General features: G+C 51.0%; 2 protein-coding genes across 2 annotated transcripts in view; one reads left to right on the forward strand and one right to left on the reverse strand.

Moving 5' to 3' along the window:
- Positions 1-4,812, reverse strand: part of COL11A2 (collagen type XI alpha 2 chain) — a 79,638-nt gene extending 74,826 nt beyond the window's left edge. The window contains exons 1-2 of the mRNA XM_048490833.1: positions 4,647-4,812; positions 4,318-4,485 (exon numbers count right to left, since the gene is read on the reverse strand). Coding sequence (XP_048346790.1) covers positions 4,318-4,485; positions 4,647-4,812 — 334 coding nt within the window. The remainder of the gene's footprint in view (positions 1-4,317; positions 4,486-4,646) is intronic.
- The window catches only part of LOC125428777 (zinc finger protein OZF-like), a 798,123-nt gene that overhangs the window by 537,938 nt on the left and 247,996 nt on the right, over positions 1-12,189 (forward strand). The gene's annotated exons all lie outside the window — the stretch shown is intronic.

Here is a 12,189-nt window from a genome sequence, read left to right on the forward strand (position 1 = left end):
AATGTTGACTATTTCTGACAGACCCTCATTTGCTCTTAAGCCTTGCCGTACTTATATAATTCTTTTAATACTCCTATAAATCCATCACCAAATCCAAAATTATGTAAAGTTTTAAATAGATACTCATGTCCCACTGTATCAAATGCTTTATATACATCCAATGTTATCATAGCATATTTTTTGTTCTTTAAGTTCATTGTGTGTTGTCAAGAAATACCTTTCCCTTTTCTAAAAAGGACCATGGGCTTAATTATTTTTAAATGAAAGCTGAAAATGCAAATAACCTAATACACAGGTTGCTTTAATGTTATGATGTTACTTTCTGTAAACAAAAAAAAAAGGGGTGGGGGGATGAAAACCTGCCAGGTGGAAGCCCCACAGTTGCTGTGGTGTGTTGGCAGCCAAACAGCAACTACAAAACCACACAGCAATGACTCGGTGTGGAAAACCCCAGAGTCAGATTACACAACTTTTATTTTTTATTTTTTATTTTTTATTTATTTATTTATTTATTTATTTATTTATTTATTTATTTATTTATTTATATTTCTTAAATTTATATACCGCCCGATCCCCGAAGGGACGGAGATTATTCAAGACTTTCTGTTCCTCCGTGGCTCCAACACCCACCCACCCACCCCCAAAGGGAGCCAAAGGCCACCGAGACGTCCGTCCAAAGGAGATTGCGGCTGGGAAGTGGTACAAAAGACCCTTCATGGTAAGGACAGGTCACTGGCAACCAGGAACGAGTTCATTCACTCCCTGTTACAACAGACAGGTGTGAAAGCTGGACCATGAAGAGAGCCAACAGGAAGGAAGTAGATTCCTTTGAAATGTGGCTGTTGGAAGCACTGGCGTAATGCCCATTGGGCAAGGTGGGCAGCTGCCCAGGGCATCACCTTGTGGGGGGCATCAAAATGCTGGGTTCGTTTTTGGGTATTTTAGTGGTTTTCCATTTTTTGCCTGCAGGGGGCGCAGTTTTTAGGCTAGCGGCACCAAAATTTCAGCGTATCATCAGGGGACAGTCCTTATGCTACCCCCCAAGTTTGGTGAAGTTTGGTTCAGGGAGTCCAAAGTTATGGACTCCCAAAGGGGGTGCCCCATCCCCCATTGTTTCCAATGGGAGCTAATAGGAGATGGGGGCTACAGTTTTGAGGGTCCATAACTTTGGCCCCCCTGAACCAAACAACCAAACCTGGGGGGTATCATTAGGGCAGTCTCCTTATGAGACCATCAAAGTTTTGAGACTGTGCCTTCAGAAATGTGCCCCCCCAGCCTGCAACCCCCATTGACAGCAATGCAGAAAACTCAATGCAGAACAAAGATTCTTGGGCAAATTTCGGGATGTTCTTGCACGGAGGGCATTCTTGGACGTATCAGCACCAAAATTTCAGGGTATCATCTGGAGACTGTCATGATGGCACCCCCAAGGTTTGGTGCAGTTTGGTTCAGGGGTCCCAAAGTTATGGACCTTCAGGAAGGGGAGCCCCCATCTCCTTATGCAAAGAATGTGGGATGGGTGGTACCCCATTTGAGTGGTCCATAGCTTGGGACCCCCTAACAGTCCGTAACTGCACCAAACTTGAGAGGAATCCCCGATTAGGATAGTTTCCAGATGATACTCCGGACATTTTGGTGCTGATAATATCAAAAATAAATGCGCCCCCTTCATGAACAACCTAGAAATTTGCCCAAGAATCTTTGTTCTGCATTGAGTTTTCTGTATTGCTGTCAATGGGAGTTTGCCGAGGCGGGAGGGGAAGCATTTCTGAAGGCACAAAGTCTCAAAACTCAGAGTCTTCATCAGGGAGGGAACTGCCCTGATGATACCCCCCCCAGGTTTGGTGCAGTTTGGTTCAGGGGGGTCCAAGTTATGGACCCTCAAAACTGTAGCCCCCATCTCCTATTAGCTCCCATTGGAAACAATGGGGGATGGGGCACCCCCTTTGGGAGTCCATAACTTTGGACTCCCTGAACCAAACCTAACCAAACTTGGGGAGTAGAATAAGGTCAGTCTCCTGATGATATGCTGAAATTTTGGTGCTGATATGTCTAAAAGTGCATCCCCTGCAGGCACCAATGTCCTGGTGCAAAAATAAATTGGTTGTGGTGGAGTGGCCGCGGGGGGTGGGGGGACATCCAACTCAGGTTTTGCCCAGGGCTACAGTTTGCCCAGGGCTGCCTCGTTACGCCCCTGGTTGGAAGAGGTGTTACACTACAGTGGCCGAGTGTGGATCACTGGAAAGGCAAATTAGTGGGTTCTAGAGCAAACCAAGCCCAAAGTGTCCCTAGAACCTAACATTTGCATCTGGCAAGCAGATGGGCTCCATCGGCCTTCAGTACTCCTGGATGGGGAAGGCCTCGTAAGCAGGGGCGTAATGAGGCAAACTGTAGCCCTGGGCAAAACCTGAGTTGGATGCACCCCCCCATGGGCGGCCACTCCACCACAACCAATTTTTTTGCACCAGGACATTGGTGCCTGCAGGGGGTGCATTTTTAGATATATCAGCACCAAAATTTCCGCGTATCATCAGGAGACTGTCCTTATGCTACTCCCCAAGTTTGGTGATGTTTGGTTCAAGGAGTCCAAAGTTATGGACTCCCAAAGGACTCGCCAAGGAGATGGGCTTGCAGACTGCATTTTACCCCAGATATATCAGCAACCAAAATTTCCAGCATATATCATCCAGGGGACTGTCATATGCTTTACCTCCCCCAAGTTTGGTGATGTTTGGTTCAAGGAGTCCAAAGTTATGGACTCCCAAAGGAGGTGCCCCTATCCCCCATTGTTTCCAATGGGAGCTAATAGGAGATGGGGGCTACAGTTTTGAGGGTCCATAACTTTGGCCCCCTGAACCAAACTTTGCCCCCCCCGAACCAAACTACACCAAACCTGGGGGGTAGCATAAGGACAGTCTCCTGATGATACGCTGAAATTTTGGTGCCGCTAGCCTAAAAACTGCGCCCCCTACAGACCAGAAATGGGAAACCACTAAAAATACCCCAAAACGAACCCTGCATTTTGATGCCCCCCACAAGGTGGTGCCCTGGGCAGCTGCCCACCTTGCCCGATGGGCATTACGCCCCTGCTCGTAAGGCCCGGGCTGAGAAGGGAAGCCAGGTAAGTGAGAATGCACCCGATCATCTCCTTCAGGAGCCTTCCTGGGGCCCCTTCCCTGCTGGCCACTGGCGGGGCTCCCCCCCCTCCCCCCCCGCTGGCGGCTGGCGGCGTGCTTGTGTGGGAGATTCAGCCAGGATCCAGTGCTGATGGACGGCCAGCAGCGCTGTGGCTGTGGCTGTGGCTGTGGCTGTGGCTGTGGCTGTGTTGTGTTAAGTTGTGTTGCAATCTTTGGGAGACTCAGCTGCCGGTTTGGAAACCATTCTGGGGATTTGGCCCCCCAAGGAGAGTGCAGGACAAGCAGGCTGAGTGGGCACAGCTGGGCCAAGAAAGAGCAAGAGAGAGGAGGGGGCGTATGGGGGGGGGGTCTGAAGAGTCAGGAACCTTTTTTCCTTTTCCTGTACGGGGCGGACTGGCAAGAGCCATGTGGCACCCGGGGCCAAGTGGCCGCCTTGGGATCCTGCCCATTGGGGAAAAAACCCCAAACAGGTCTTTTCTAACCCCCCCCCCCCGCCCCGTGTCAGCATTTGACAGGATTTGTTTGCAGAGGATTGTAAAACCCACAGACGATTCATTCAGACAGCAAAGATCTCGAGGTACGAAAGCAGATCCCACCAAACAATTGCAGGCCTGGAAAACCCATGCAAACAACAAAACTGACTTTTTTTTCTCGGCTGGGGTGTGTGGGGGAGTTGCGCTATGACAGGCCCCGGACCAAAAGGCCAAGGGGCTGAAACCCAGCTCTCCCCCACCAGAGCTCCAGCCAGAGCCAGACTGGGGGGGGGGGAGGGGGATCAGGGGCTCCGAAAGGCCCCAGGTCAGAACGGAAGGTGAGCTCCCTTTCACGGCAAGAAGCTCACAGCTACAAAAGAGTGTGCTTGTGTGTGTGGGGGGGGGGGGGAATAGAGGGGACACGAGGTGTGAGATGGGAGTTTGGTGTGATTGGCCATCCCACAAGGGTCCCTGCTTGGTACCGGACCTGTCCCCTTTTGCCATTCTCGCATGACAGGAAGAAATTCAATAGGGGAAACCTCTTGATGGCATGGAGTTAAAAGAAGGGTATCTCCCCTGCCAGCTTCCCCCCCCCCTCCATATAGTGCCAGAATCACACTGATCAATGCTGAAGATGAATGCTGCATCATCTGCTAGCCCTTCCCCCCCGCCCCCCCCCCCCCGGCTGCCTGGTCTGGCGTGCTTACCTGGGAAGAGTTGCCTCGTGGGGGCGCTGATCTGGGCCTGCCTTGATATCCTGTAGGCCACATCTGGCCCCGATCCCGACCTCCTCTTGGGACAGTAGCCGGTCGTCCTGCGCACCCCTTCCGGCTGGTTCTGCAGCTGCAAGACTTTCAGGACATCCACGGGGTCTGCTGCAGGGAGGGGAAGGGAAAGGGGGGCGTAAGGGGGGGTCTTCCACACAGGCTCCGACGTCTAGATGCCCCCCAGATAATCAGGTCCCCAATTTCCTCCACTTCCCCGGGCAGCCCTCCCTCCCACCCCCCTTGAACGCATTTGCCATTTCGTTCCTTGCCTTGGAAAACTAGCTTATCAAGGAAAACTAGCTTATCCTTTCCCCCTGTAGCCCACCTGGCCTGGGTGGTGTGGAGGGGGACAGAGCGGTCTTTCACCTGGAACGCTGCCCTTTCAGACCTGGGCCCTGAACACGGAGGAGTCTGTCTGGATCCAGAAAACTCCATCTTGGGACTGTGCCTGACCTTGTGAGCAAGAATGCCTCAAGGACCCCCCCCCCCCCCCACCTCATGCCTGGCCCATGCTCAGGAAACAGCATTTGAACATGGACGACAACAGCACACCTGGGCGAAACCAGGTCCACCTCTCTTAATCTACTCAAGAGTCTTCCTCTCTGACACATCCTCCTGGTGACCCCATGAAGGGTCGTTACCTGTTTATTGTCCAACAGCTGGCAAAACCCATCCAGATGAATGGGTCGGCCATCAGGTCCATGGTCTGACACTCAAGACCTTTACCTCACCTTAGAACAGCGGGGAAAACCCTTTGTCAAGGATTTCCTTGGCCCCAAGACATATTTTCCCCTATAAAAGGCCACCCCAGACCCCAGTCAGGTATCCAATATTGTCACACCACCATGGTGCTCGATAACATTGTTCCATCAGCGCTGATCATCCAGAGCCCAGCCATTAGGGCTCTGTTTCCTGGACATCCACTACAAGACTGGTAAATGTAATCTTTGGTGCCCCATCCCTTCTCTCTCTATATCCAAAACCTGTCTTTCACCTCTAAATTGCATCCTAGGAAACCTCGTATGTGTGTCTTTATCCACAGTGACTGAGTGATTGTGAGTGAGATTTTGTTTTATTCCATTTCTTATTTTCTTAAAAAGAAATTTATTTTCTCTGCTGGTTTCTTATAGTGAGCTGAAATCCGTGTACATAGGATCCGTGTACACACACACACACACACACACACACACACACACACACACACACACACACGCGACGCTAACCAACCTTGTGCTCTATAGCTAATTTCCCCAACCAAAGCGGGTCTTTTTGTCCCACCATTTTGGGCAACACCCCTCCCTGCTGTGCTTATGTTTTTTTCTGCTTTGCTTCTCAGGCAATGTCTTATCAGCAGATTAGGCACCTGCTGTTGTAGCTCTGCCAATAGTTTGGAATGTAGGTTGTTTTGACATGGACCACCAGACCCTGCAGACTCTTATGGAGGTGAAGCTCTTCCTTATTCCCCAGGGCAGGAAAAGCTTCACCGGCAGAACATCGGCCTGTCAACACAGTGGCTGCAAAGAGGGAGGCGACTGGAAGCCCCCGCCCCAACGCCAGTCCTTGAAAGGCGCCCGGATGGATCCCCGGTCTTGGGTGGGGGTGGGGGGTTGAGGGTGGGAATACGATTTCCTTGCTTTCAGAATGAGTAAAATCATACGAGGCATGAAAATTATTACATAAGACAATCCACAGTAGACATCTATACAACTTTTGAAGAATATGTTTAAATCCGAATAAATTTGTCAACTAATAATGTCTGAATGAGTTCAATCAAAACAAATAATTCAGTGTTTTCAGTGTTGCAGTATACTCCAATATTCTTGTGGATCTGCACATGGTAACTGTGTGTCTGTCTATCCAAGTTTCTTTTTGTTTACCACAGAAGTTGTTTTCTACCTTCCATTTAACTTCAGGTGCAGCAGTTTGCAACACACACTAGAGTACCAGATCCTCCTCCTCCTCCTCCTCCTCCTCCTCCTCCTCCTCCTCCTCAAATCCACCATGCTAAGTACCACCTTGGGCAACAAGTCCCCTCCAGCATTTCCCAAGCGGCCCTCCCTGCAGGGAACATTTTACAGGGGAGAAAACCGAGGCCAACGGGCGCTGAGCCGCAAAGTCCGGCCCCACCAAAGGCTTCCTGGAGCCAAGAACAAGAAGAGAGGAGGAGGAGAGGAGGAGGAGGAGTTTGGATGTGCATATCCCCCCCCCTTTCTCAACTATGACTGAAAGGGGCTGACAACCTCCTTTCCCTCCCCCCCCCCCAACAAACACCCTGCGAGGCAGGTGGGGCTGAGAGAGCTCAGAGGGAACTGTGACTAGACCAAGGTCACCCTGCTGGCGTGTGTTGGAATGTACAAGCTAATCTGGTTCACCAAATAAGCCTCCACAGCTCAAGCAGCAGAGCAGGGAATCAAACCCGGTTCTCCAGATTAGAGTGCACCTGCTCTTAACCACTACACCACGCTGGCTCGGGGGGAGGGGCCGTCCCCTGGAAGGGTGGGGCACAGCGGGGAGGGCGGGTGGGTGGGCAAGGTGCAGCCTAGTCCCACGGAAGGAGCAGGGAGTTGGGGGGGGGTCTCCCCTCGAGGTGAGCCCGTCGATATCAGGATTCCAATCTTCTCCTTCAGGGGCCTCTTTCGCCTGCCTTGAAAAGGCCCTTTGTTTGCTCACAGGCGGAGGATCCAGAGCCTACACACTTGCACACTCCAACACACACACACACACACACACACAACACGTGAAGGAGCGGGACTCCAGGAACGGACACCGCACGGGCTCCTGCACGGACAGCCCCCCCCCCTCCACAACCACACAATGCCCCCCCCCCGCCCCCATGCAGGTTGTCTTTGGCCTCTCGGGGCTGCTGCCGCCACCTTGGAACTATTTATTTATTTATGCTGCTGCTGCTGCTGCTGCTGCTGCCTCTTGAAGTTGGGGGGAGGGGTTTCCAGCAGATGGGGGGGGCACTTCCTTTTGCTAAAAGCGAGGCCCGAGGCTCACAAAGCGAGCCGTTTGCGTGTGGGACGCCGGCCATTGGAGAGTCCTGCCAGGGGAGCCGCAGAGGAGAAGAAGAAGAAGAGTTTGGATTTATACCCCCCCACACACACCTTTCTCTCCTGTAAGGAGCCTCAAAGGGGCTTACACACTCCTTTCCCTTCCCCCCCCTCCCACAACAAACACGCTGTGAGGTGGGTGGGGCTGAGAGAGCTCCGAAGAACTGTGACTAGCCCAAGGTCACCCAGCTGGCGTGTGTGGGAGCGCACAAGCTAATCTGGTTCCCCAGATAAGCCTCCACGGCTCAAGTGGCAGAGCGGGGAATCAAACCCGGCTCCTCCAGATTAGAGTGCACCTGCTCTTAACCACTACACCACGGCTGCTCCCAGAGGAGCGTGGAAGTGATGGCGAGGCTGATGCCCCCTGAGCCCCCCAGCCAGGGGCGGCCATTTGCAAAGGGTGGCTGCTGACCCCCCCCCCCAACAGTGCACACCCAGAGCACAAACGCCAAGGCCGGGCGGCTGCCCACAGGCCTGAACAAGGGGGCACCCACCGGAGATGGCTAACATGCCAACCTGGGAACTGGAAGCCCCGGGTTCGAATTCCCACTCTGCCCTGGAAGCTTTCCAGGTGACCCTGGACCAGTGACACACTCTCAGTTTAACTGAGCCCACACAATGGCCAGACACGGGGGGGGGGGGCGGTGCTTGAAGGACACGTGGTCTTAAAACAGCCACCTTCCCCTGGCACGGAAGCTGGGCAGTCCCCCTCCCAGGGGGGAAAGGGAAAGGAGATTGAAAGCCCCTTTGAGTCGCCTTGCAGGAGAGAAAGGGGGGTATAAATCCAAACAACTCCTCCTCCTCCTTTTTCTTCCTCCTCCTCCACGGGCCCCAAAGAACAACAGGACACTGCCTGGGGGCACTGGCGTAATGCCCATTGGGCAAGGTGGGCAGCTGCCCAGGGCATCACCTTGTGGGGGGCATCAAAATGCTGGGTTCGTTTTTGGATATTTTAGTGGTTTTCCATTTTTGGCCTGCAGGGGGCGCAGTTTTTAGGCTAGCAGCACCAAAATTTCAGCGTATCATCAGGAGACTGTCCTTATGCTACCCCCCAAGTTTGGCGAGGTTTGGTTCAGGGAGTCCAAAGTTATGGACTCCCAAAGGGGGTGCCCCTATCCCCCATTGTTTCCAATGGGAGCTAATAGGAGATGGGGGCTACAGTTTTGAGGGTCCATAACTTTGGCCCCCCTGAACCAAACTGCACCAAACTTGGGGGGTATCATTAGGGCAGTCTCCTTATGAGACCATCAAAGTTTTGAGACTGTGCCTTCAGAAATGTACCCCCCACAGCCTGCAACCCCCATTGACAGCAATGCAGAAAACTCAATGCAGAACAAAGATTCTTGGGCAAATTTCGGGATGTTCTTGCAGGGAGGGCATTCTTTGACGTATCAGCACCAAAATTTCAGGGTATCATCTGGAGACTGTCATGATGGCAACCCCAAGGTTTGGTGCAGTTTGGTTCAGGGGGTCCGAAGTTATGGACCCTCAAAAGGGTAGCCCCCCTGGCAAAGAATGTGGGATGGGGTACCCCATTTGAGGGTCCATTACTTTGGACCCCCTAAACCAAACTGCACCAAACTTGGGGGGGGGTCCCATTAGGATAGTTTCCAGATGATACCCTGACATTTTGGTGCTGATACATCCAAAAATGTGCCCCCTTCAGGAACATCCTAGAAATTTGCCCAAGAATCTTTGGTGATATGTCTAAAAATGCACCCCCTGCAGGCACCAATGTCCTGGTGCAAAAAAAAAATTGGTCGTGGTGGAGTGGCCGCCCATGGGGGGGGGGGCATCCAACTCAGGTTTTGCCCAGGGCTACAGTTTGCCCAGGGCTGCCTCGTTATGCCCCTGCCTGCACGGGGTGCATTTTTGGATGTATCGGCACCAAAATTTCAGGGTATCATCTGGAGATGATGGCACCCCCCAAGGTTTGGTGCAGTTTGGTTCAGGGGGTCCAAAGTTATGGACCCTCAAAGGGTAGCCCCCATCTCCTTAGCAAATGGGGGGGACATTTCTGAAGGCACAGTCTCAAAACGCTGAAATATTGGTGCTGATATGTCTAAAAATGCACCCCCTTCAGGCACCAATGTCCTAGTGCAAAAAAAAATTGGTCATGGTGGAGTGGCCACCCATGGAGGGGGCATCCAACTCAGGTTTTGCCCAGGCCTACAGTTTTCCCAGGGCTGCCTCGTTACGCCCCTGCCTGGGGGAGGTTAGGACGGAGGACTCCCCAGTCCAAAGGCTTACTGGAAGCTCCTCTGCCCCCATTAGAGCCAGCTGCTCTCCAGAAGCAACGGGGGCGGGGGGGCACCTGCAAGGCCGGGTGCCGGAGGGGCACGTGGGGCATTCAGTCCCTGCCAATATCCTTCAAAACGTCCCACTGTTAACAACCTCGTTCTGGTGTCGCAAACTGAGGGTCGGGGGCTTCCTCGACTGAATCAATCCGTCTCCTGCCGGGGTCTTTCCTCTTTTCATGCCGCCTTCAACCTTTCCTTTATTGCCTTTTCCAGTGACTCTTCTCTTCTTGTCATGGGACCAAAGTTTGACAGGCTGAGCTTATTTGTGTCAATGTCTACGGAGAGTTCGGGCTCGATTTAATCTCGACCCCACGGAGTTGTCTTTTTGGCAGCCCGTGGCATCTGTCAAACTCTCCCCCGACACCACCTTCCAAAGGAATCTATTTTTTTCCTGTCAGCTTCCTTCCTTCAGACTCCTTCTGATTTCCTGGTCATTGTCGCCCTTTCGGTTGATGATGACGGAGCCAAGGAATAGAAAAACCTTTAACCACTTCAGTTGCTTCATTGTCTGTCAAGATCAGCCTGTCTTTCATCCTGCAACGTCTCCTGTCTCCTGCCTGCCCGGGGTGCAGGAAACTCCTCCCCTCCTCATTCCTCCTACCTGCTGTGCTTATGCTTTTTTCTGCTTTGCTTCTCAGGCAATGTCTTATCAGCAGATTAGACAACTGCTGTTATAGCTGTTATAGCTCTGTTATAGCTGTTATAGCTCTGCCAGTAGTTTGGAATGTAGGTTGTTTTGACCTGGACCATGGACCGGAGGAGTAGCCATCCCCTCATGGGAACTGGTAGTCAGGGGTGGGGCGATGTGACGTGGGGGGTGGCATGGGGTAGGAGGCCACATTGCTGGCTATACTTCGTTCTGGCAATAGAAGTCTAAATGCTTATTCCTCCTGATGCTGTTACATAATAAAGAAATCAACTGAATACAGAATTTTGTCATTGAACGGATCAGGGGCACGACACCATCGACACTAATTCTCCAGCAGACATTATCTTCATCGTCTTGATTTTCAGCTGCAGTCCTGCTTTGGCGTAGGAGGTTAAGAGCTCGTGTATCTAATCTGGAGGAACCGGGTGTGATTCCCCGCTCTGCCGCCTGAGCTGTGGAGGCTTATCTGGGGAATTCAGATTAGCCTGGGCACTCCCACACACGCCAGCTGGGTGACCTTGGGCTAGTCACAGCTTCTCGGAGCTCTCTCAGCCCCGCCCACCTCACAGGGTGTTTGTTGTGAGTGAGGAAGGGCAAGGAGATTGTAAACCCCTTTGAGTCTCCTGCAGGAGAGAAAGGGGGGATATAAATCCAAACTCTTCCTCTTCCTCTTCTTCTTCTTTCTTCTTCGGCGCTTTCTTCTTTAACTTTCAGCAGTTGCCGTCCAAAGTCTTTGCTATTTTCTGCCAGTAATGTAGTATATTTCAGGTGGGTCAGCTACCTCCCCCCAATTTTCACTCCACCTTCACCTAACTGAAATCGACACAGTCAAAAGCTTTGCTATCACCTTTGAAACACAAGCTGATTTTCTTCTGAAATTTTCTCATATGTGCTAATGACCAACATAAATTTGCAATGTGATCTCTAGTGCCTCTTCCCTTTCTGAATCCAGCTTGAACGATTTGCATTTCTCATTCCATATATTGTATCCGTCTTTGTTGTAAGATTTTTAGCATCACTTTACTTATATGATAGTTGCTGCAATCTTGGACATCTCCTTTGGGGGGATTGGAATGTAAATCAACCATTTCCAATGTGGGCCATTGTTTTGTTTTTCATATTTGTCAAGATTTTGATGGAGCCTATTTGTTTGGCTTGGAATAGCTCCATTGATATCTCTTCTGCTCCTGGAGATTTATTTCTCCCAACTGTTCTTCACCTCACTTTTTAAGACTTTAGGTCCTTCCTCAGAAGATTCTTCTTGAAAGTAATCTGTCTTTCTTTTATCTGTTCTGCACAGTTCTTAAGTGTGTTGTTATTTCGTCCTGTTAGTGCATTTCCATGTTGATCTTTCATCATGCCTAACCGTGCTTAAATTTCCCACTGATTTCTTGGATTTTGTGGAACAGACCTCTTGTTCTTTCTTTTTTGTTGTTCTCTTCTATTTCTTTACACTATTTAGCATAATAGTGTTCTTAGTTTCAGCATGTGAGTTGCTGGAATGCTGCATTTAGACTTTTGATTCCGTTTCTATCACCTTTTACTTTTGCTTCCTGTCACTCTGTAGCAGTTTTAACAGTTTCCTTAGTCATTCATTGAGGCTTTTCATTTCTTTTGGCAACAGGAGTAGTCTTTGGACATTCTTCCCCGAAAAAAATTATCTGGTTTCTACCTATATTTCTTCTGGTTCACATTCAGTTGAATTTAGTAATGTAAATCTGTTCCTTACGTGGTCTTTCAACTTTTCAGGAATGTTGCATAGATTATATTCACTCCACCACTCTGTTGGCCCAAATTGAACTTCAGAGGG

This window comes from Sphaerodactylus townsendi, linkage group LG03 (assembly GCF_021028975.2).
Source record: "Sphaerodactylus townsendi isolate TG3544 linkage group LG03, MPM_Stown_v2.3, whole genome shotgun sequence".
In the NCBI taxonomy this organism is placed as follows: domain Eukaryota; kingdom Metazoa; phylum Chordata; class Lepidosauria; order Squamata; family Sphaerodactylidae; genus Sphaerodactylus; species Sphaerodactylus townsendi.